The sequence below is a fragment of the Hemicordylus capensis genome, chromosome 4 (assembly GCF_027244095.1).
Source record: "Hemicordylus capensis ecotype Gifberg chromosome 4, rHemCap1.1.pri, whole genome shotgun sequence".
NCBI classification, from domain to species: Eukaryota; Metazoa; Chordata; class Lepidosauria; order Squamata; family Cordylidae; genus Hemicordylus; species Hemicordylus capensis.
In genome coordinates, this window is record NC_069660.1 from 160,306,596 (window position 1) to 160,332,807 (window position 26,212).

The 26,212-nt window shown below is 45.0% G+C and overlaps 1 protein-coding gene across 5 annotated transcripts in view; it reads left to right on the forward strand.

Moving 5' to 3' along the window:
* Positions 1-26,212, forward strand: part of TNR (tenascin R) — a 540,529-nt gene that overhangs the window by 422,060 nt on the left and 92,257 nt on the right. For 3 of the 5 annotated variants that reach the window (XM_053247413.1, XM_053247414.1, XM_053247416.1), the window contains one exon: positions 6,693-7,169. In XM_053247413.1, the coding sequence (XP_053103388.1) occupies positions 6,693-7,169 (477 nt within the window). Of the gene's footprint in view, positions 1-6,692; positions 7,170-13,192; positions 13,230-14,093; positions 14,504-26,212 lie in introns of those variants that run through there. The other 2 variants (XM_053247418.1, XM_053247417.1) reach the window with 2 other exon arrangements.

A 26,212-nucleotide genomic window follows, 5' to 3' on the forward strand; every position in this document is an offset into this window, starting at 1 on the left:
GCACCACATTGGACCAGCCGCTGAATTGCAGAGAAGGGTGCAGATTTTTGTCCCCTAGAGATAGTGAAATATATGTTTTGGTAAACTGTATAAAGTAATGCCACAAGAGACCTGAAGTATAAAACAAACTAGGGAAGTGCCAAAATGCGATTTGGCTGTCCAAATCACAGGCACCTCTCTTTAAGATTGAGGGCTTACATAGCCCTTTTAAAGAAGAGGAGAGCAGGTCCATACCTGCTCCTCCTCGGCTTGCCGCCATCCCAGTGCTCCCCCCAGCTATGCCCGTGTGCTGGCGCAGTTTCTCCCAGCTGCCCCTGCATGGTGCCAGCATGCACATTTGTGTGGCCAGAAACTATGCTGGCCATCAGGAAACCAGGGATGCTGTGCTGCGGTTGGATAGGGCCAATTATGGCAAATGCCATAAACGTGATGACAGGTGTTTCCATGATCAGCAGGCTCGGGTGTCTAAGTCTGCCCGTCACAGAAGTGTCTACCATAACAGTTATGACATTCACCTTAAATGTGAGTTAGTGTGGGCAAGGAGAGTGATGCATTGGGGAGAGGAGGAGAGCTGGTCTTGTGGTAGCAAGCATGAATGGTCCCCTTTGCTAAGCAGGACTCATCCTGGTTTGCATTTGAATGGGGAACTACATGTGCTCAGTGTGAGCACTGTAAAATAATCCTCCTTAGGGGCAGTGTTTCCCTCTAACAGTGTTCCCTCTAACAGGGATTGCCAGATGTTGTTGACTACAGCTCCCATAATCACCAAGCAAAAGCCATTGTAGCTGGGGATTCTGGGAGTTGAGGTCAACAACATCTGGGAATCCCTGCTAGAGGGAACACTGCTTAGGGGATGGGGCCGCTCTGGGAAATAGGGATGTGCATAAAACCGGTTCTCCCGGTTCGGTTCGGATCCGAACCGGGTCCGAACTGGACCAGGGTGGTTCGGTTTTGGTTTTGCCGAACCACCACCCCCGTTCGGTTCGGATCCGAACCGAACCGGTTCGGATCTCAAAAAATAGCTGGTTTGAAAGGGGACCTTGTGTTCTACCTGCCACCCAAATTTCAAGTCGATTGGACCTTCCTCTGATTTTTGGCGATTTTTCAAAGTTTTAGTGACTTTGGGGCAGTTCGGGGGCATAGCATGGGATCTGGGCAAAAGGAGTGGGGTGGGGTGGTAGTGCCTAATGGGTGCAGGCTACCACCCCAATTTCAGGGGGATTGGGCAAAGGGCTGATTTTTGGTAAATTTCTGAAAATTTCATGTCTTTGGGGCAGATTGGGGCATATTGGGGCAGAAAGTGGGGGCTGGGGCAGAATAGTGGGGTGTGGCGGTAGTGCCTAATGGGTGGAGGCTACCACCCCAATTTCAGGGGGTTTGGACAAAGGGGTGATTTTTTGAGAATTTTTGAAGTTTTAGTGACTTTGGGGCAGTTTGGGGGCAGAAAGTGGATCTGCCCCAAAATAGTGGGGTGGGGTGGTAGTGCCTAATGGGTGGAGAATACAACCCCAATTTCAGGGGGATTGGGCAGAGGGCTGATTTTTTGAGAATTTTTGAAGTTTGGGTGTCTTTGGGGCAGATTGGGGGCAGAAAGTGGATCTGCCCCAAAGGAGTGGGGTGGGCTGGTAGATAGTGCCTAATGGGTGGAGGCTACCACCCATCCCCAGTTTAAGAGTGATTGGGCAGAGGGGTGAATTATGGTGAATAGAAAAGGTGTGAATTCTCATTCTATCATAGCAAATGAGATATTTTTCAATTAAACAACTCTCATGACCCCACTTTCACTTTTTCACACTTTCCTTTACTATGAATAATATGAGGAAGTAATCAATTTAGCACACTTCACCTTATGAAGACAAACCTCATACAAATAAATTCACCATAATTCACCCCTCTGCCCAATCCCCCTGAAATTGGGGTGGTAGCCTCCAACCATTAGGCACTACCACCCCACCCCACTATTTTGGGGCAGATCCACTTTCTGCCCCCAAACTGCCCCAAAGTCACTAAAACTTCAAAAATTCTCAAAAAATCACCCCTTTGTCCAAACCCCCTGAAATTGGGGTGGTAGCCTCCACTCATTAGGCACTACCATCACACCCCACTATTCTGCCCCAGGCCCCACTTTCTGCCCCAATATGCCCCAATATGCCCCAAAGATATGAAATTTTCAGAAATTTACCAAAAATCAGCCCTTTGCCCAATCCCCCTGAAATTGGGGTGGTAGCCTGCACCCATTAGGCACTACCACCCCACCCCACTCCTTTTGCCCAGATCCCATGCTATGCCCCCGAACTGCCCCAAAGTCACTAAAACTTTAAAAATTCACCAAAAATCAGCCCTTTGCCCAATCCCCCTGAAATTGGGGTGGTAGACTCTACCCATTGGGCACTACCACCCCACCCCAAAATTTTGCCCCTGGACCCCTTTTTACCCCCCAGAATCGATTCGGATTCGGATTAAATCCGAATCCGAACCAAATCAAGGGTGATTCGGGTGACCCAGATTCGGGCACAAAACAGAACAGGGGTGATTCGGTTCGGGTCCGAGCCAAATCACCCGAAATCCCAAATTGCACACCCCTACTAAGCACACACACAGAGAAGAAGCAGGAGGCGGAGTGTGGATTCTATGATAGCATATTAGAGTGGATTGATGGTGTCTCATTGAAAATCTCATTTGCTATCATAGAATCCACACTCAATACCTCAGAAACAAGAGAACCCTGTACCCATGGGGGTGCCCCTACCAGAGATCCCTGTACCCCATGGGTTAGAAACCCATGGGGGTGGTTGGCACCCTATGTGCACTACACCACCACTTGCTCTGGGCCACCCCAGCACCCCCATGTGCACTTATAGGGCTGCTGAAAGCTCCATTATAACTTATTATGAGGAAAAACCTTAAAGACGCGTAAACTTCAAAAATCACTTAAAAATCACCTCTTTGCCCAATTCCTTTCAAATAATTCTGATAGCTTCCTTGCCCACCCTAGGAACTACCACCCACCACACTGCACTCTACGACACCCCTTTCCCCCCGACGTGAAGCTATACATTTGCTGCAATCCTAATTATTCTCTATGAGGAATTCAAAAACACTTAACAATTCACCAATAATCAGAGGAGTGTCCAATTGCCTTGAGATTTTTTGGGTGGTAGGCACCCATGCCTGTCTACCACCCACCCTGCTTTTGTGCTCCTAGGTCCTCCACAACAGGGGATATGGACTGGTTCGGGTCCCATTATACTCAATGAGAAAAATAATTAAAAATATTTCAAATATTCATAAAAAATCATAGGGGTGTCTGATTGCTTCAGGGTTTGCATGGTTGTTGGCACCCATGAGTGCTCCACAATAAGAAATAATGGCCTGGTTCGGGTCCCATTATATCCTATGAGAGAAAAATAAAAATATTTTTCAAAAATTCATAAAAAATCGTACGAGTGTCCGATTGCTTTGGGGTTTGGGTGACAGGTACCCCTGGGTGCCAGCTACCATCTGACCAATTTTCAGCTTTCCAAACCGATCCGAACCGGTTCGAAACGAACCACCCCCAGTTCGGTTCGGATTCGAACCGAACCAGGGGTGGTTCGGTTCAATCCGAACCTCCGAACCGGAACCGGTTCGGACCCGAACTGGTTCGGATCCGAACCGGTTCGCACATCCCTACTGGGAAAGACACCTGCATGCTTGCATGCAGAAGGTTCCAAGTTCCCTCCCTGGCATCTCCAAGATAGGGCTGAGAGAGATTTCTGCCTGCAGCCTTGGAGAAGCCACTGCCAGCCTGTGTAGACAATACTGAGCTAGATGGACCAATGGTCTGACTCAGTATATGGCAGGTTCCTGTGTTCCTATTTTCCTAAGGTAAGGGGTGTTGGGGCAAGGTTTAGAGGTTCGTGGAATGTTCGGAGGATCATAGATGGAACTTTGATGTCCTCCAGAAAGCCACTGAGCTGCAGGGAGCAATTCACAATGACTATTATGTTCCGTTGGACAGAAGCCCAGGACTGGAACTGCAGTGGAGACCTACAGGTCAAACCTGCATGGAATTCTGGCAGATTCATATGCTCCAAGGATACAAGGGATAGTCCTTTCTAGCACCTGTATGTGGAAAATCACTTTTCTCATTTTGTACTACCTTTGCTTTTTCCGGTGATACTTTAAAAAAAGAGAGAGAGAGATAAAAAGTATTCACAGCCAAACCCAAGCTAGGGTAGCCCAGCCTGAGTTAGGCTGTGTGTGTGAAGCACCAGGATCAAGCCCAATCCAGGCCCTGCCCCCACGTCAAGCCCAAGTTTTTAACCTGGCATTTAGTCAAAGTTAAGCAAACCTTAACTCAGCCAGGGATCATCTGGGCAATCATCGCCTGATTAAAGGGCTTCACCCCGGCCCACTGCCATTTTTGGCAGCGATCTGGGGGAAAGGAGTGGCCGCACTGAGTGTGATGGCTGCTCTAATGAGAGCAGCTGCCGTGCTTGTACCCTGGGACACAGTGGGCATGGGATGTGGGAGGGGGTAGTCCTCCTGCTTCCAGCATCTCCCTCCACTGCACCACCACTCATGTGGATGTGCGGTGCAGTGGAGGGGAACGGGTGTGCCAAGGTTGGAGTGGGCCCAGAGACAAGATTTTAAAATGGGCCCCTCGCTGCCTACCTCTCCTTCTTCTGGACCCATGTCTCTGCTGCAGAAGAACATTAAGGACACGTGTAATATAGTGCAGCAGATTAACAGACAACCCAAACTGTCATCTGAATCCACTCCAAGATATATGGGCCAAATGATGGGGAGTTGTTCTCAAACCCAACAAAACAATTTGCAAAATATGGGAAAGGCAACTTGTAGAAATTTACATGCTGCTTTCCCAGGGTGGTTTAATTCTTGGTATGGGTATCGTGTGTCCTGGAAACCACATGTCCTTGTGCCTGAGACACTACTGAGCATGGTCATGACAACGTCCCTGATGCAAGGAGCCCTGGGAACATGGAATTTCTAGGGCACCCAGTATTCATTCTGAGGACCTAGTCACTCTGAAAGGCAGCAGCAAAATCTCTTCAGAAGCCTCTAAGCAAACCCTTCCTCTCCCTGACCCTGCTCCTAGAGTACTGCAACACGGTGTCCCATGTGCAAAGAATCTTGGAAATATAGTTCTCCAGAGAAGCTGCCCTCACTATATTATTATTATTATTATTATTATTAATTTCTTGTTTACACAGTCAGACAGGTGTTATTGACTGGTTTGTTTTATCCAGACATCGAGTCCTTCCCAAGGACATCATCATCATCATCATTATTATTATTATTATTATACATACAACATAATAAAATGCAGGTGGTTAAGCACCACCTACATGGCTGTATGTGTCTAAACTCCACTGGTGCTGTTGTGGAACAGCCCTGTTTCAACACATGCAGCAGTGTGGGCAGTGCTCAACTGCCCAAATGTTATTATTACTATTATTAAGAACATTTATACACCATTCTCAAAGCAGCTGGCATTAGATACCTTGAAGAACTACATATCCCACGATCCTTGATGGCTAGGACACTCCATTTCAGGCTCCTAGGTATCAGTGAACCTCACAAAAACCTCCAGAGATACCTTACCACTGCCCTGCCACTGTCCTACCACCACACCAAGTGAATTTGGGGGTAGGTTTGGAGAGGAGAGCTGGTCTTGTGGCAGCAAGCATGACTTGTCCCATTAGCTAAGCAGGGTCCACCCTGGTTGCATTTGAATGGGAGACCACATGTGAGCACTGTAAGATACCCCCTCAGGGGATGGAGCCGCTCTGGGAAGAACACAAGGTTTCAAGTTCCCTCCCTGGCTTCTGCAAGATAAGGCCGAGAGATATTCCTGCCTCCAACCTTGGAGAAGCTGCTGCCAATCTGTGTAGACAATATTGAGCTATGGTGTAGTGGTTAGAGTGCTGGACTAGGACCGGGGAGACCTGAGTTCAAATCCTCATTCAGCCATGATACTAGTTTGGTGACTCTGGGCCAGTCACTTCTCTCTCAACCTAACCTACTTCACAGGGTTGTTGTGAGGAGAAACTCAAGTATGTAGTACACCGCTCTGGGCTCCTTGGAGGAAGAGCGGGATATAAATGTAAAAATAGATAGATAGATAGATAGATAGATAGATAGATAGATAGATAGACCGATAGATAGATAGATAGATAGATAGATAGATAGATAGATAGATAGACCAGTGGTCTGACTCAGTATATGGCAGGTTCCTATGTTCCTATTTTCCTAAGGTAAGGGGTGTTGGGGCAAGTTTTAGAGGTTCGTGGAATGTTCGGAGGATCATAGAAAGTTGGGGAGGAAAGATGGTCAGATTCTGTCACTTGCCTAATGACATAAATTATCATCAGGAGCATGATATGATTTCTGAATTTGGAACTGGGTTTAGGAAAAATGAGCTCTCTTTCCAACTCTTTTGGAAAACAGCTTATTTTGCCAAACCCAAATTGAGCTAAAGGGAATTCCCCCATCACTAGTACGAAATCTGAAGTTCAAATCTCAGCTCTGCCATTGGGTAAGCATTCTTAGCCTCAATCATATACTCCCTTGGAGTCCCTCCCCGCATCTGCAATATGGGGATAATATGGCTGGACTCACTGTTACTACTGAGATGAAGTCATTGAAGTATGCTACATATTGTTAAAAAAAAATTCTCACCCTTCCAGGGCAGCTGGATTACCTCCCTCATTGTAGTGGTCACGGCAATTTCAGTCTGGAATCTTGCGGCTGCATCTGCAATGAAGGCTGGGCTGGGAAGAACTGCTCAGAGCCCCTCTGCCCCACGGGCTGCTCAAGCCGGGGTGTGTGCGTTGATGGCCAATGCATTTGTGACAATGATTATAGTGGGGAAGATTGCTCAGAGGCCCGCTGCCCAACTGACTGCAGCTCTCGAGGACTCTGTGTGGATGGAGAATGCATCTGTGAAGAAGGTTTTTCTGGAGAAGACTGCAGCGAGCTGAGCTGCCCCGGAGACTGCTCGGGGAAGGGGAGATGTGCCAATGGAACTTGCATCTGCCAGGAGGGTTATGTTGGGGAGGACTGTGGGCAGCTGAGGTGCCTCAATGCCTGCAGTGGCCGTGGATTCTGCCAAGAGGGCCTGTGCTCTTGTGAAGAAGGCTACCAGGGGCAAGACTGCTCAGCAGGTATGAGAGAATGTAAAACTTCAGGCTAGGTATGCTCCCTGTGTCCCTGTTAGCCGGGGGGTGGGGGAGATACGTGTCCCTATTTTCTCTGTTTATTGCACACATGTGCATGAGTGTGCCCTAGTTTGCCTTCCAATGTTTCCTCTAATAGGGAATCCCAGAATCCACAGCTGCAATGGCTTTTGCTTGAGGATTATGGGAGTCGTCGTCGTCAACATCTGGGAATCCCTATTAGAGGGAACAGGTCTGTTGCCTTCCCCCACCCCCTTCATGACCATCTCCTGTAACAGCAGACTCTTGAATCAGCAAATGTTGCAGTAAATGTGCTGAAGCTATTAAGCTTATGCAGTTATTCCTTAAGTACCATCAGATCCATTGTGAAATTAGAGATAGTATTTTAAAGAGCCTTACATTATTTTTAAAGGAGACTGTCATGGTCAGTTTACTCACAGAGTCAGTAGTAGCAGTACAGGGCAGGTGCTATTGCAATCTAAATGAAGGAAAGAGAGTATGGCAGAAAAAAAAGACCTTCAGTCATGTGTAATCATGGAGGGCTCCAGCAATCCTTAGTAAGAAAATGAGGGTGTTACACAAGTGCACAAGAGTGTCCCTATTTTCATCTGAGAAATGTTAGAAAGAATGGAAGCTATTAACTGATTGAAGAATCAGTATCCCCTTTTACCAACTGACTGATTGATTATATTATGTGGTGGGGGCAAGGCATAGGCGGCAGCACTTCTTCTGCACCACAATGGTGTGTGCCACATGGCACACCACTGGTACGAGGGAAACCCTGTGGCATTGCTGGAGCCTTCCATGCTCCCGACATCTCTCCCTCTCCCTCCCCCCCCTCTCTCTCTCAGCCTCTCATGGCGCGCACACACACACACACACACACACACACAGAGCAACTGCAGGAGTGGTTAGCCAGCGGCTGCTGTGTGTAGGGGGGCAAGCGAGGCAGCCTTAGAGAGCCTCTAGGTGGCCCCAGAGGCAAAAGTGTGTGAGTTCTTCGAACCCCATGTACTCAACTGTAGCTCCCCCTCTGACTGTATTTACACATGTGTAAAGCACCAACACCTCAATATAACTGGGGCTTTTAGTGGAGGGTGGATCTGAAGGTGTATATGATCACTTGCAACTTAATGAATGGAAGATAACATGCCTTACTAGAAGAAAAGGCTAACTTCAGTATTTTTAAACTTCCTATTATAGTAACATACCAAGACCAAAATACTCTCAATATACAAATATGAATTTAATTTTCAGCCCTATTGTGCTTAAATTTTGCCATCACTGATTAAAACTGACCCTCAGTGATTAGTCATCTAAAACTTTACTTGACTAATCAGTCGATTAAGCCCATTAAAGCTTCAGTCCTAATAAAAATGTTTAACTCGGCAGGGTGACACACACAGCAGGAGGTAACCGGGGTGAGCGCTGCATCAAGCCAGTGCTGAGGATATCATTTCCTTAGACAAAAAGATGTAGATGACACACTAGGAAAATGCTTCCCGAACAGACCCGCAGTTCAGTGATGGCATAAGTTGCATGGAAATGCATTGGTACCACTGGAAGGATTTTTTATTATTTATTTATTTATTGTTGGATTTCTATATTGCCCAGAAGCGTATCTAGGGTGGGGCAGGCAGGGCACGTGCCCCAGGCACCACTTGAAGGGGGCGCCATTGCTTAAAATTAATTTTTTTTTAAAGCCTGCCAAAAACAAAATGGCCACCGTGCATGCTCAAATGGCCTCTGTGAGGCCCTAGGCCATACCAGGCCTCACAGAGGCCACTTGAGCATGCATGGCGGCCATTTTGTTTTCAGCTGCCATTTTTTAAAAAAAAATAATAATAATTTAAAAATGGCCACTGCACATGCTCAAATGGTCCCTGTGAGGCCCTAGAGGCCAGCAGGGGGGAGGGGGGACATTTGCAGACCCTCAGCCATGGCCTTTAGGAAGCCCCCCGAAGGAGCTACAGGTAATTTTTAAAATATATATATATAAGTCACTGTACACATATTCAGATATGTGACTTGTATGTGACCTTCAGACTTGTATTTTTCAGCTGATATTATGGTAAAGTTATCTGAAAGATGGGTGTCAGATGTTTGGACAGGGGGCGCAATTTCAATGCTTGCCCTAGGCGCTATTTTCCCTAGATATGCCTCTGATACCGCCTTTCATTAAAAACAACCCCAAGGCGGTTTACAAAAGTTAAAAACATACAATAAAAAAGACATTTAAAATATTAAGCTAAAAATATAAAACACATCTAATTTAAAAACTATAAAATACAAGCATAAAAACACATAGACACAAGAATAAAAACACATAGAAGCAGCATAGAAATGGTCATGTAAAAGCCTGGGTAAAAAGCCAAGATTTAAGAAGCTTTCTAAAAACTGTGATGGAGTCTGAGGAGCGAATGGCCACTGAGAGAGCATTGTTGCTAGTTGTGATAGCTCCAGTAATCTATGTGGTGCTCTACAGTATAACATGGGGGTTGGGGAGGGGGAGATGAGTCTTTGCTCCAAAGAACTTTCCATTTTAACAATGGAAAAGACAAAAGAGGGGGACAAGGAAAGGGTGGTGTGGCTAACAAGGGAAAAGAGTGAGCAGATTCAGTTACCTGTATTTCGAGCAGAGCCCCAACAGACTTTTTAATTTCATGTTCATGTTCATTGTTGTCTAAAATAATCTTCATCAAGTGCCAGTCAGTTATGACAGCTCAGAGAGTTTGACACTCAAAAGTTGACTTTTTAAGGCTCCAAGGGATTGCAAGCCCCCAGAACATAACTCAGGGAAGCTCCTGAGCCTACTGTGCACTCCTTAAGGCAAAAGTATTTCAGGTTCCCTGTGCACAAAGAGCTAAAGCAGGTTTGTCCAACATACAGCGTGGGAGCCAGAGTATGACCCGTCAAAGGTTTTTATCCAGCCTGCCTTGTCCCGACTGTTTGCGCTCATGTCCTAGCCTCTCTTTGGCCCAACAACTCAGAGTACCACTAAGCAGAGGAGGCATCCTGTGTGTTTGCTACCCCTTCCTTGTGCATACTCACCCATCCTCCTGGCAGGAAGCCAGCCTATTGGCTGACATCCTCTTTCTTCCCTGTTTGCTCTACCCCTGTCTCATATGTGCGTAGGCAAGTGTGGTTTGCCTTGCCAAGCTAGTGAGGGAGCCATCAACAACAAGAGGGAGAAGTTGATTTAAAAAACGTCTGCCATGTCTGTCTTTCTGGAGTAGATTATCTCAGCAGTGGTGAATGATTTCTTGGATGGGTAGGGGGATAAATCTCCAGCATTTCTTCCCTATTTGAGGGATGTGAGGTTACAATAGGGCAGCCCAGGTTCAGACTGGCCCGCAGGGCAACAGGGCTTACTCCCGGTGTGCCCCACCCGCGGGGTGCCCCTGTGCCCCAACTCCCACCCTTAATTATCCATTCTGCTCAAATCCCAGCGCCCTCCCCACATACATCTTGCCACCCTCTCAGTGCCCCCAGTCTGGCCCTGACCCGGCAGTCATGTGTCAACAATAGTCAGCAGCAGCACCCTGGCTCCACAACAGCTTGTGCTGATGCTGTGCTACAAATCTGTAAAGGGCGCAGAGAAATCGTGCTTGGTCCTTGTGCCTGTTGCATTGAGAAGATTTCCTATTTTGCCAGAGGCATTAATATACCTAAGGCCAGGCAAAATAAGGAAGACTAGTGAAACAAGATTCAAATTTATGATCAGGAAAAGTTATTTTCTGTACAGTTGCAAGAAGCATAACTCCATTTGGGAGTTCAGACATGGAGTGCTACAGGGGAAGGTTTAATGTGTTGCACTGCATGGCTGCCTGTTGCTCTGGTGGATGCTGCCTACCCACTATGCCCAGGACCAAACCATGTGCCTGCTTGGACATTCTTGTCATCCATCAGTCAAGTAACAAAGTGCCCTTGTCCTTTCTTTCTTTTTTTCTTATCTTTTTTTCTTTTGCACTGAAGTATCAGGGCCATTATCTAAAGTGCTTTCCCACTTTTGTCTTCTGAAGAAGGCTATTTGAGCAATAGGATAAAAGCACTGTTTGGCATTTCTCACTTAAAATAACAGGCTTGAGGCAGACAAGGGGTGATAAGAAGTAATGTGGGAGGGTGCTCTGTCCTAATCCAAAGCAATTTCATGCCTTTGCTAAGTAAACTGGTCACTCCAAGGGATTATAGCAAAGGAGACACTGGCCAGAAGAAACACCCTCTCTGTTTTCACACTGCATGTTTTTCAGGACACTTTTTTGTGTGTTTTTTTAACTATTGTTGCCTGCCCAGTTCCCCCTTTGCAAACATTTTGCTAAAACCCAGACCCAAATTGAGTGTTTCAAATGAATTACTCATTAATTTGGCCCAGTTCTTCCTGAGGTGTCTGGGCTTTTCACTTCAGAGTATTGGGGGCTCACATGATGTAATACTCCATTATACAAGAAACTCCCTGCACATTGAAAACTAGCATCATATGGAATCCTTCTCCCTGACATGCTTTTCAATGTACAGATAATCTTTTTTTTATGAAAGATCATCCAGCCACATGAACTCCCAGCTGCAGTCTGAAGTGGTAAGCCCAGGTTACCAGTGAAAAGTAGGGTAATCAATTGACTGAACCTATTCCTTGAGATATTATTTCCCAATATTTTTTCCACCTGTCTTCACAATATCAAGCCATTAAACTATCCAGGATTGCTATCAGTAGTCAACTGGAAATTGATGCAGATGTTTAACATTGCTCCATACATATAATTTGGCCTTTTGTGTCTAACACGTGAAGATCTATCTAATATTTTTCTTCATTTTTCCATATCCACATTTTCTCTTGCATGCACACACAAAAACTCAAACCTCATTCACACAACACATGCTACCCACACTCCATTCCTGCACTACTCGCATATCATTCAAACTTTCTGACCCTGACTACTGTTTTTACAACACTGCCTACTCCCTTTTCTGTTGCAACTTGAATCCCTCCCACCAAAGCCTCAGTCCCAATTGTCTCTAGGCTTTAGGTTTGTAAACTTCTGAACAGCTGGAATGGTCATAAGCATTTCAGCAAAGGAACAAAAGGCACAGCCTTCTGTGGTACCTATTTTTTGCTGCTACAGGGATAGTCGTTCTGCTATCCAAAAGACCTAAGCTGCTGAACCAATGCTGAGGTGAGGGGCAAGAGTTCATTTCAATACACTGAACCCAGAGCTCTTAACAGATCAGAAAGCTTCAAAGTCTGCAGCCTGTACTTACCTCATGTGTGGTATCTGCAAGGGCAGCCTGTCCATGAGATGGGATGAGGTAGTTGCTTCAGCTGTTGGCCCAATGAAGGCAGTAAGAACCAGCCCTCCACTGCCATGGGCACCACCCTAAGGACTTCCCTGCCACCTGCTGCCATCACCCTTCCTCATCCCACTGGGGCATGCTGTTCATTTCCCACTCCTTGCCCCACTGGGGAATATCTTCCCCCTAGGGCCCCCAACATGATTTAGGAATGGACATGCAGGGCATTTTTTTAACTAATAGTTGTGTGCCCAAATAGACACCCAGTCCTAGCTAGTGGACATCCAGTAAATATGATCCAAGAAATATGACTCTATATCCGCAGTTTTGTGGATTCGTGGATGCTTAAATGACATTCGATTTCATTATCTGTGGATACGAAAGGGTTAAAACCCACATGCCTGCTGTTCCTAGAGGGCTGAAAGTGACCATAGAGGTCACTTCCTCCAGCCACCATTTTGTCAAAAGGAGTCAGGAGGAGCCATTTTGTGGCTCATTTCTTTAAAAAAAAAACAACCAAATGTTTTTTCTTTGATTTGAGGGGCATTTTGCAGATGGGGAGGCATTCCTGAGCACATGGGTTTCATGGTACAGTAAACAGTTTTAATTATTTGTGTGTGCGTGTTTTTCACCTTCCCCCCCCCACCTTTTGGTTGCATTCTGGAACTTTACCCCCGTTTCCCCATAGGCATAATGACTCATTACTCGTGGTTTCATTACTCGCCATTGTAGGCAAGGAATGGAACCCACGCAAATAACAAGGTTTGCCTGTACCAGTTTTTGGTAACATTTAAAATGACGTCATGAGTTTTCTTTCAGGAATGATGTCACAGGTTTTCTTTCTCACACAGACAGTGGTGTCTTTCTGAACAGACTTCTGGGTAGAAGTCCAGAGCCCCGCACTCTTCCTTCATGTGTGGTGGCACTGCGTGTGCCCTCAGGAACCCCCTCCTCTCCCCCACAGTGGCCCAGACAGCTGGTGTGCTGGCCCTTTGAGCAAGCTCTAGAGTGGAGCACACTCCGCTATAATCTTTGGCTCTTTCCACCTGAGTTTGTCAGGCAGGCAGCCATTCTGAGACTGGGAGGGGAAAGGAGGAGGTAGAGGAGAAGGCTGAACACTTCAGGCTGAAGGAGCCAAAGATAGCAAAGCACTCTCCCTCCTAGCAGTTCTTGAAAGTGCCAGCACCCAGCTGAGTGAGTGTGTGTGTGTGTGTGTGTGTGTGTGAGAGAGAGAGAGAGAGAGAGAGAGAGAGAGAGAGAGAGAGAGAGAGAGAGAGAGAGAGACTTGCCAACTTTTTTCAAGGATTTTCAACCCTCAGATGTGCAAAATTCTTTTTCTTCTCCCTCCTTCCACTTTCCTTCCTCCGTCTTGTCTTTCTTTCTTTCTATCTCTCCTTTTCCTCTCTCCCTTCTTTCATTCCCTCCCTTCTTCCTTCTCTCCCCCTCCTTCTTTCATCTCACTGTCTCACTTCTGTCTTTCTTTCACCCCTCTTCCCTTGCCTCACCTTTTCCTGGCCCGGCCCGCCTTCCTTCCACTTGTCTGTCTGTCTCCATCCACAGACACTTGGCAGGGTAGTTGTGTTAGATCTTTCACCCTGATCCAGCAGGGCTGTTCTTATGTTCTTAATAATTTAGGTGCTCTACAAATGACATTATTGCTTAGAAAGAAAGAAAGAAAGAAAGAAAGAAAGAAAGAAAGAAAGAAAGAAAGAAAGAAAGAAAGAAAGAAAGAAAGAAAATCTGTGTACCGGGGCCCCCATAAGACCATTAGGTCCAGATTCTGAAATAACGGAATCACTGCACCCACATGCCTGCCTGCCCACCTGCCTCCCTCCCGCCCCAGCACCAGTAAAGAGATGGCGTCATGGGGCCGTCAACCCACTGGTGCTGGCAAAGCCAACAAAGGCTAGTGACATCCCCACGGTGTGTGTCACTGGGCAGTGATATGATCAGCCCTTGTCTGCTTTGCCAGCTCCAACAGGGGCAAGTGGGCCGGTGGCAAGCTGGCTCTTTACAGGTGTCAGGGAGGCAGGCAGGTGGGTGGCTAGTGGGCAATGGTGGCAACTGCCAAAAAAGCCCAGAGCCCCCTGAGTCACCTCAAAATGTTTTGGTGGTGCCTATGGCATGAAAAAATAATAATAAATGTTCACTTATGAAACATGGGCCTGTTCAGACCTTGCTACACCACTGTTCTGAACAAAATATATTTCTGTATATATTGAGATATCAAGTTTTCACGCCCTGCCCTGAAAATGCCAAGCAGCTCCACACTGGGGGGGGAGGGGCACCATATTCTCTTTCACCTCAGACAGTCTTGAACTGCCTCAGAGAAGTTTGTTGGTTTGTTTCTTTAAGTGTATTTTTTTCTAATTTTGGGAAATTGCAATTTCTGCACATCTACATATTTTGTACTTTAATTTGATGCCCTCCAGGAGGTTCATACTATTAGCAAAGGCCTCTGTGCTCCTGTCACAGGCCTGATGATGTAATTATGAATACACAGAGACCTAGAGATCTCCAGAAGGCCTAAGTCTTTTTCAGGCCCATTATGGAGTTCACAATTTAGATGATCATTTATTCTTAAGGAGTAACATTGGGACAAACCCTCTTCCCGAATGGGAGCAATCATATCGGAGGCAATGCCATCAGCAAACACATTGGCATGGTCAGGCGTTCAGCAGTTTATGTGATAGGAGTAATTTTCTCTGGTTAATTAAAAAGTGGTGGTGTTTCAGTGTTGACACAATGACATTTTGATATTTGTTCTCCTGCGCGCGTGAGGTAGAATCAAGAACAGCGCTCTCTCCAGTCTTATTATTTGCAGCGGGCTGCACATGCAGGATCTTAAAATCCCTAATGCCCTCTGCTTATTAGAGCTAATCCTCACCGTGCCTGAGGTTTTCTAAAAAGAGAGAAAACTCACATATTTCTGTTTCTCCTCTGTCAAATTCCACCTATTTCTAATACAAGGCCTTTTCCAGATCACAACAAAGATTCACCTGTTCTGTGCCCTTTTTGCACCTCCCACTTTCTATCCTTTTAGAAGGGGATAGAAAGGACCTAACCTGGTCCTTTACTCTGTCCTATCCAGTATAAGACTGCAAACATTTTCAATTGTGCCACTTCAATTTTTCCATAGAGGACATGCCATGCTAAAGAAAAGCTAATATGCTAAGGAACACAAATACTCATTGCTCTGCACCGCACCCTAAACCAGGTCCCATGGAATGGTATTTTATGTCTAGGCCTTCACAGATACCAAAGATTATTTATTGATTGATTTGATTTGATTTGATCTGATTTCTATACCATCCTTCCAAACATGGCTCAGAGCAGTTTACACAGAGAAATAATAAATAAATAAGATGGATCCCTGTCCCCAAAGGGCTCACAATCTAAAAAGAAATATGATAGACACCAGCAACAGTCACTGGAGGTACTCTACTGGGGGTGGATAGGGTCAGTTACTCTCCCCCTGCTAAATAAAAGAGAATCACCACATTAAAAGGTACCTCTTTGCCAAGTTAGCAGGGATTCGTGTTTAAGTGACAAGAGAAAGCTACTTACTCAGCTTCCCAAGTCCCTCCCTTCTGATTGGTAGACTAATACTCTCAGATCTCAGGTTTTGTTTTGTTTTGTTTTGTTTTGTTTTGTTTACATATCAGGAGATTGTGCTCACACATCTTCTCTATAACATCAAAAGTCCTCCATCAGAGACAAAAGTTTGGGCGGTATAGAAGTTTAATAAATCATCATCATCATCATCATCATCATCATCTAATTAAATATTACAACTGACTCTAAGTAAATTAATGCTCATTGCCCAGTTTATTTGAGGTTCCTAATTTTTATATACTTGGTACATAATTTTATTCTTTTTTCCTATACCACAGTACTCTATCCCTAGTACATTAGGCATTAGAGACAATGAGACAGGTTGGAAACTGATTTCACAGACTCTTGTGAAATCAGTTTCCAACCTGTATTTTTTCAATATCATAGAAAGAGAGAACACAACATTTGTTGTATTCTTCTATCTAGCAGTCATTTATGTTTTGTTAATTAGAAGTCTGACCCAGTGGGGATCCTGTAGACGTGGGGGGGGGGGGGTGCGGGGGTGGAGCCAGAAAAAAAAAGGGAGGGAAGGGAGAAGGGGGAAATTGAGTTGTTTCTGAAGAAAGCTTAGTTAAACAAACTTAAGATTGCTTTATATTTACGAGGGAAGCAGCTATAAAACATTGAGCCTCTGAGGTGATGAGACTTTGAACCAGCTATGCGGGTGAGCCTGCAAAGTTTGTGAAGATTCTTGCATCTTCATTCATTGCATTACTGGGTCTACATTCCTGAACTGCTACATTCTACTATTGCTGCTGCTGATTGTTTCTGCAGCTGCCTGACCTACACAACCCCTGAAGGTACTTTTTCCTTATCAGTCCTGTACTCTGTTGTTCACTGGATGCCCATTGCAGCATGGCCCATATCCCAGCACCACCTGTTTGTCTTGCCCACCCCAGGAGAACATTCTCTTCCCTGGAAACAATGGAAGTCCTATTTCTGCAATTATCTCATCACCATACAGACCCCTGATTTTACTCCGGCAAAGCAGAAGCTTCACTTCCTAGGCCTGGAAAGCCAAAGAATATATAACAATTTGCCCTTTCCTACCAACTTGGAAGGGAATGTCAAACCTTATGAAGCTGCTCTTTAAGCCTTAGATTATCAGTTCAACTCTACTTTGAATGTGATTGCTGAATGTTACAGGTTCTGTTCTAGATCTCAACTGCCTGGTGAATTTATTAATCAGTTATCTTAAGTGTAACCTGTGAGTCTGCCAACTTTACTGATGAAATGATCATGGATCAGATTGTTATGAAAACACACAGCTCCAAACTGCGTGAAAAACTACTTGTGGAGGAGAAACATGCCTTGGATAAAGTTATAGAGATGGCTAGGAGGGTGAAAAATTCTCTTCACCGTGCGAAATCCCTTTCTTTGGTACCCCAAAACCAACTTCCTGAAATCCAGGCTGTTCAGTCTAAATCCTTCCAATCCCAATCTTCTCATATGGCACTACCACAGAAAGTGGCAGCACAAGAAAGAACTACCATTGCTACCTATGTGGAGACTCTGCCCACAAAGCTGGTTTTGCTCACTATCTTGCACAGAAGGTCACCTGCAACAGGTGCAAGAAAAGGGGACATTTTGCTAAGGTTTGCAAGTCTACTGTCCACTCCATTACTGATTCACTATATGATGAGGCAGATGAACCACTTCCTGACAGCATTTTAAGGGTGACAGAATCAGAGCCCACTTCTCCACATTGTCAAGTTAAACTTAATGGTCATGAAGTGCAGATGATAGCCGATTCTGGTTTTTCATATACTATCATTTCCCATCTGCTTTACAAGAAAATCCTTACTACATCCGATCTGTACCTGCAGCATTCAGAAATCCACCAATGGGGATATGGAGGTTCCCCTACTGCCATAAATGGATAGTGTTAGACCCACATAGCACAGAACCGGTATTACAGATGTTGGAGCATCCATATGCTGATATGATTGCTGATTTCTCGCATGTTTCTGCTGATACTCATGGCACTGCCATACATTTCAAACATAAAATTCAGATGAAGACAAATGCAATACCTGTACAACACAAAGTGAGAAATGTACCCAGAGCATTACCCCAACTACTTAAAGAGGAACTTTCAAGACTATAGCATGCTGACGTCATAGAACCTGTTGACTGATTCATGAGAATGGGTCTCTCCCTTTGTTCTGGTACAAAAAACAAATGGTATACTTTGAATGTGCATAGAGATGTGAACTCCAACATAGTAGTGGATTGTCATCTATTACCCAATATCAATGAAATGCTGCTTACTCTGAAAGAGGTCTCTGTGTTCACAACTTTGGACTTGTCTTCAACCTATCATCAAATTCCTCTGCTCAAAAGTTCTTGCAAATACACAGCCTTCATTACCCTGTAGGGTCTTTTTCAATTCAAAAAGACTGCCCTTTGGAATTAGAGTCTGCAGCTTTGGTATTTCAAAGAATGATGCATGCAATGTTTAGGACTATGGATGGCATCACTTCAGAGGAGCACTTGGGTAATTTTGGAGCCTGGGCAGAGTTCCCTCTAATTTTTTAAAATAGTGAGTGGGGAGAGGTTTGTCCTGGGCAGCAGCATTGAGGCAGTTTTCACACATAACATACAGACACTCTACACTCATGCACACACTATATTCATGCACACTCAGTCTCACAAACAATTATTTTTCTTTTTTGCGCCATGGAAAGCGCATTGTGCTTTTTTTTAACCTTTCCCCCCCCATGGGTGGGAGCTGTCACTGCCTCCCATCCTCCTCCCCCTGCCCCCAGCTCTGGACAGACACTTGGGGGGAGCCATCACGGGGGGGGGATGCCACGGGGGGGAGCTGCCACCGCCGCCTCCCATCCTCCTCACCCCCAGTCCCCCAGCTCAGGTTTCCATCTGGGCTGCCGGCGGGGGGGGGGGGGGAGCCGCTGGTGGGAAGGAGCCACCACTTCCCCCATCCTCCTCTGGCTGCAGTTCTTGTGAGATCTGCAGCCAGAACTGGAGGAAGAAGAGGCCTGTGGGGAGGGAAGAGGAGGAGGCAGTGGCAACCCGGCCAGGGAAAGCTCGGCAATCTTGCCAGGGTGGCAGGGTGGCGGGTGCATCAGAGACTGCGTGCCCACCAGAATCTTCTGTGCAGGGGGCTGGGATTTGGCGCACGTGCACACGTGTGTAAGTCTGGACCTAAAGGCCTTTGGAGCCCCCCCCCATGCTGGAGTCCCCCCTCCCACTGCAAGTTAAGGATCATCCCCCTACAAATGCATACACACACACACACAGCATATTTTTAACACTTGGAGTATATTTATGCAAATATGCACTAGCAGAAACATTTCAACACACAACATATTCCAATCCCACATTTTTCTTTTCCGATTCCCCCATGTTGCTAAAGCACCCGGCACAGGTCATAATCACACTCGGCCACCCGGTGCATGCAGACGAGCAATGGCCACACCACCCGGGACAGTCTAAAGAGGATTTGTGGGCCCCCAGGGGGTGTGGAGGCCATGGACATTGGCCCCAAAGTCCAGGGATAAGAGCACCACTGCATCACTTGCTTTCAGGAAGACATTTTAGTAAATGGCAAAACCATTGAGAAGCATGATGCTAAACTGACAGAAGTCTTAAGAAAACTCCAGGAACATGGACTTACTAAATCTGCAGAGAAATGTAAGTTTTGCACACACTCTGTGACATACTTGAGACACAAAATATCTCAGAGTGGTGTACATCCCAAAACAGACTTGCTGACAGATATTCAGAAAGCCCCAGAGCCACACAACAAGGATGCACTTCAAACATTTTTGGACTTTGTATTACTCTACATTTGTTAGACAATTTGCCTCAAAAGTTGCTCCATTGCGTCTTCTTTTTAAAACACATGTAGCATTTAACTGGGATGTGTCCTGCAATGCTAGTTTTCAGACTATCAAATAGGCCATTTCTGAAGGCCCTGCTCTCACTTCTTTTGACACCTACAGGCACACTATTGTAACCACTGGTGCTTCTGAATATGGTTTGGGTGCTGTCTTGGCTCAGGAAAAAGAGGACAGGGAAGTTAAAGTTGCCTTTGCTTCCAGAGTGCTTACTGCATCAAAGAAGATGTATTCTGGTTGCGGAGTTGGCATTGGAGATGCCCAGGTTGTTGGTGGTGAGGGGCTTCAATGTTCATTGAAACTGGGTTGTCAGGAGCAGCTCAGGAGTTCATAGTGGCCATGACAACTATGGGCCTATCCCCAGTGGTCTCTGGACCAATGCATTATGCTGGTCACATGCTCAATTTGGTCTTTTGCTCTGATCAGGGTGGTGTTTTGTGGGTGGGGGCTCCTGTCATCTCCCCATTGTCATGGACGGACCACCACTTGGTTAAAGTTGGACTCAAGATCACATCTTTGCAGGGGTGAGGGACCTATTAGGCTGGTCCACCTGAGAAGGTTATTGGATCCAATAGGATTCAAAAAAAAAGCCTTGGAAAGGTTTAGAGTTGACTCTGCTAGTGATTTTGTTGATGCTCTGGTGTGAACATGGAATAATGAACTCACTGGAGCAGTAGACCCAATCGCTCCTAAGTGTTCTCTACAACCTGCTCCCAAATCAGCCCCGTGGTATTCGAAAGAACTATGGTAGATGACTAGAGCACAAGTGGAGGAAGACTGAACATGAATCCAACAGATCACTGCACAGAGCACATTCTGTGTGATCTTCAAAGTGAGAAGATCTATGCTCTGGCAGTGCAGGCAGCAAAGATTTTTTGGTGGATAAAATCTCTCTTATTTGGGCTGAACTGGATTGCACAGTTACTCCAGAGTCTACTGTGGAGGTGTCCAGCAACTCCTCATATAGGATTAGATTGGATCACTTTCAGTTTGTGACTCCTGAGGATGTTGACAAACTGCTTCAGACTGTGTGTCCTACAACCTGTTCTCTTGACCCTTGTCCAACTTGGCTTATTTTATCTGGTAATCATATTATCAGAGAGGGTCTGGTAAATATTATAAATGCTTCTCTGAGGGAGGGCAAGATGCCGCCTTGTCTTAAGGAAGCTATTATTAGAGCTTATTTGAAGAAAGCTGCATTGGATCCCTCAGAGTTAGCTAATTACAGACCTGTTTCCAGTCTTCCATGGTTGGACAATCTGATTGAGCTGGTAGCAGTTTTAGATTATGCAGAGTAATTTTGGATGGTGCAGAGTATCGAGACACATTTCAAACTGTCTTTCTAGCAGGCTATGGGGTTGAGACTGCCTTGGTGAGGCTGATGGATAATCTCCAATTGGCTACTGACAGAGGGAGTGTGACTGCTTTTCCTTTTGGATATCTCAGCGGCTTTCAGTTCCATTGACCATGTTATCCTTCTGGGTCACCTGAGGGATTGGGTGGCACTGTTTTATGATGGTTCTATTCCTCCCTCTCTGGTGGATTTCAGATGGTGTTGCTTAGAGACTGCTGCTCTGCAAAGTGAGGACTAAAGTGTAGAGTTCCACAAGGCTCCATACTATCTCCAGTGCTCTTTAACATCTACATGAAACCACTGGGAGAGATCATCTGGAGATTTTGTGCAGGGTGTTATCAATATGCTGATGACACCCAAATTTGTTTCCCCTTATCGACCTCATCAGGAAATGGCATAACTTCCCTAAATGCCTGCCTGGAGACAGTAATGAGCTGGATAACAAACTGAAGTTGAATCCGAATAAGACAGAGGTACTGACCGTGGAGGGTTGGGACATGAGGGATGGTTTAGATCTGCCTGTTCTGGATGGGGCTACACTCCTCCTGGAAGATCAGGTATGTAGCTTGGGAGTGCTTCTGGATCCAAAACTCTCTCCTGTTTCTCATATTGAGGCAGGGGCCTGAGCACTTCTTATCAGCTTCGGCTGATACTTCAGGTATGCCCATTTCTGGAGGTAAATGACCTTAATCATATGCTGGTAGTGTCCAGGCTTGACTATTGTAATGCACTCTACATAGGGCTGCTTCTGTACGTAGTCCAGAAACTACAATTGGTACAGAATGAAACAGCCGCTGCAAGACTCATCTCGGGGACAACTTGAAGGGACTATATTACACTGATTCTGAAAGAACTGCTCTGACTGACAATATGTTTCTGAGTGAAATACAAAGTGCTGGTTATAAGCTATAAAGCCTTTAATGGCTTGGGTACAGGGTACTTAAGAGAGCACCTTCTTTGTCATGAACCCAGTCGCCTATTAAAATCATCTGAAGAGGTCCGGTTATGGTTGCCACTGGCTCATTTGGTGGTGACTTAGAACCAGGCCTTCTTTGTGGATGCCCCAGGGCTTTGGAATATGCTCCCTGTCAAAATAAGAGCATCTCCATCCCTGATTGCTTTTAGAAAGACACTCAAGACACACCTATTTTCTCAGGCTTTTAACTGAAAATAATTTTAAACTGTTTGTTTTTATTCGATTTAATTGTTTTAACTGTTTCGTTCTGTGAAATTGCTTTAATTGTTTTTACTCTGTTTTATAGTTGTTTTAAATTGTGTACACCACCTAGAACAGGGGTGCAGAACTAAAATGTCCTGGTGGGCTGGAACCAACCACAGCATGTTATTTGGGGGCCAAAGACCATTTTCAGCACATTAAAATTCTTTATTAAAAATATTAATGAAAGCAATTATTAGTTACTTTTGGATCTTTTCCATTTGTCAAGGGACCCCCAATTTTAACTGGAGATAGTGGCCAGAAAACTAACTTTGGAACTGACCCAAAGGGTGACGGAGCATCTGTCTTCCTAGGGTGCTGTCATTGCAGGATATTCCTACCTATGGGTCAGCAAAAAAAAGTCCCCATGGGCCGGATCTGGCCCCAGGGCCTTACGTTGGGCAGGCCTGACCTAGAGACACATTTCAGGTGATAGAGAGAGAGAGAGAGAGAGAGAGAGAGAGAGAGAGAGAGAGAGAGAGAGAGATCATAAATAAATAAAGTCGAGCGACCCCAAGAATAGCCAAATGGATCACCAGACTTATGGACTTTTATTTCCAGGTGGAATATCTGTCAGGTCTTCGGAATACAACTGCAGATTGTTTATCTTGACTCCCACTTCCAGGCCAAGAGGAGATCAAAGAAGAAGAGGATGAAAGAGTTCTAATTGCGCAAATAGCTTCATCCACTCATTGAGTGATCACGTCTTTTGAATGGAAAGCAGCCCACAATGCTGATCAAGTGCTTACTAAACTTAAACCTTACATAACTAATGGATGACCATGCAAAAACAAGACACCTGGACATCTTCAACCATACATACACATAGTGAGTGAGCTGCCCCTTTTCAATGAGCTAGTGCTGAGGACTGATTGTTTGGTGGTGCCAACCCTCCTTACAAGCAAAAGTGATCAAAATTGCCCACGAAGGTCACTTGGGCATGAGCTTGACAAAAGAAAGGTTATATTGGCCAGGTATGGACAAACACATTGAAAATGTAATCAGGCACTCTATGGCTTGTGCTGTATGTGGCAAATTGCAGGAGATTTTTACCACCCGCTTGACTCCAGTCCCAGTATCCCAATGGTCCCTGGGGGAAATGTGCTTTGAATATAATGGGCCCTTTTGATAATCAACTCACAAAACAAAATGTTTTATAGTGATGATGGATGACCAGAAGTTTCATTTGCTGACAACATTACTCCAAACAAGGTGATCCAGTTCATAGCTGCAGTTTTTGCAAGAGAAGGTCTTCCTAAAGAACTAGTGACTGACAATGGGACACAGCTTACCTTAATTGAGATGGAGCAATATTTGCATAACCATGGGATAAAACACAAGACTATTTCCTTGTACCATCCTTGAGGGAATGGCTTACTGGAAAGAATGAACAAATTAGTGAAAGAAAGTTTACAATGGGCTACTACGCAAAACAACCTTGGAAAGAGGCAATCTGTGAAATTCGATTTGCTTATCAAACTACTCATTTTGCTACAGGAAAATCAACTTTTGAAGTGTTGAGAAGATGCAAAGCTACCACCAATGTTACCCAATGGCAACAACTGATAGGGCTTTCTGTGCCACCTCACCCTGAGGATGCAGAGATTTGTGATCAGATAAGGGAGAAGCAACAAAAATGTAAATTGAATGTAGATCAGAAATGGGGTGTGAAACAGCAAACATTCAGGTGGTGGACTTTGTTCAAGTATGGCTGCCTTATAAAGGGATGTTCCCAATATTCTGGACCAAAACAAATAACCAAAATCTGAAGAGATTCTGTCCTATTGGATGATGGAAAGAAATGGAACAGTTCTTCAGAGGCGTAACTAGGGAAAACGGCGCCCGGGGCAAGCACTGAAATGGCGCCCCCCCGCCCTCCCAACATACTACATTATACTTAGGTTTTTCCTCACAAGCGCCCACCGCCGCCGCCAAGCCAGGCCACTGACTGGCCGCCAGGTGCCAGCAAAGCAATGGGGGGGGGGCGCGGGCGGCGCGGAAGGGACCGCTTGTGGGGAAGGGGGCGCCGACACGCTCCCTTGACTGCTGCAGCGCTGCTGCACTGAGCAGGAAACATTTGTATTAACAAAAAATTTAAAAAAAATTTAAAAAAAATTTTTTGTCATGGCGGCGCCCCCCACGTGACCAGAAAAGATGGCGCCCGGGGCACGTGCTCCCCCTGCCCCCCCTATAGTTACGCCTCTGCAGTTCTTTTATGAGAAAAGAGAGAAGGGAGTCTAATCTCAACAGAGGAATCGGAGAGGAATTTGATCTTCCCTCCAGTTTTGACCTCAAGGTGAGGCTGATGAAAGTGATGGACAATCCTCTGTACCAGAAAACAAATCACTAACAGCTCCTTTGTCAGAGATCCAAGAATTAGAAGTGCGTGTGACAGAAAACCACCTAAAAGACTTCAAGACTTTTTCACCAAATTGTAGATCAATTAAATTCTGGTTGTTATAAAGGGGAGGGATGTGTTGTATTCTATCTAGCAGACCTTTATATTTTGTTAATTAGAAGTTTGTCCCAGTAGGGATCCTGTAGACAGTGTGGTGGCTGGAGCCAGAAAGAAAATGTAAGGAATGAAGACGGAGAAAAATGAAATTGTTTCTGAATAAAGCTTAGTTAAACAAGCATAAGATTGCTTTGTATTTATGAGGGAAGCAGCTATAAAAACATTTTATACTGATTACTGCGCTATCTAACTGATCTTACGCTCTCTTCATTTATTACTTTTCTTTTGGTTTATACCTGAAATATTTTAAGTGCAAACCAAAGAATATAAAGTGTAAATGTGACAAGCAAGTGCTTGAAAACATCCATTTGATTGATTTATTGATTGTATTTTACTCTCCCTACTCCCTTTTGTGAGTGGCCTGTAGCAAAAATATAAAACATAAAATCACAAACAATAATATGAAGCAACAAAATAAAACAGCATATAAAAAAATCATGAGACTGGCAACTAAAATGTAAATTTAGATTAAAACAATACAAATACAATTAAAAGGAGTCAGAAATAATTCAAAACTGTTAGTGGTATATGAGGACAGACTTTATCTGATACTAAAAGGATAGCAGAGATATGCCAGACAAATATGTCTAAGGAGGGTGCCTTTCCTCTGAAGGCAGGAGCACCAGGAAGTTTTTCACACTGGGCTTTTAAAGTCCTTTAACTTGCATTGGAGGGGGTACGTTCACATATCGGCCAGATTTACCCCCAAGTCCATGTGAGTTATCAGGAAGCACTTCACACACAATTTGTGTTTTTCACAGAACGTTAAGAGTGTAGCCCGATTTATATCCAGGGTAAAACAATCCACTGTTTGTGTCGTTTGGGGGGAGGACAACTTGGAGTTTGCCATAAAGCCTCCCAGTAAAGCCTGGTATTGTTTAAAAGTCCCTGGTGAAAAGCCTCTGAAGAGGACCCCAGATTCATGTGGGTGGGAAACTGACCTTTGGATACCTGGGTTTGAGGGTCAGAGACTGCTTTAAAATTCAAGACCAACACTTTGCATTGATCCTGGAAATAAACCTGCAGCCAGTTAATATATTTTAGTTTTAATATTGGTATAATATGGACTTGATTCATGCTCATCAAGAGCTATTAGGAGGTTCCAAATCCAATGCAGAATATATGTTATTAGTAGAGAAAGACATTATAATCTTCTCCAAATCCTTGCCCTCCAAAAATCTATAT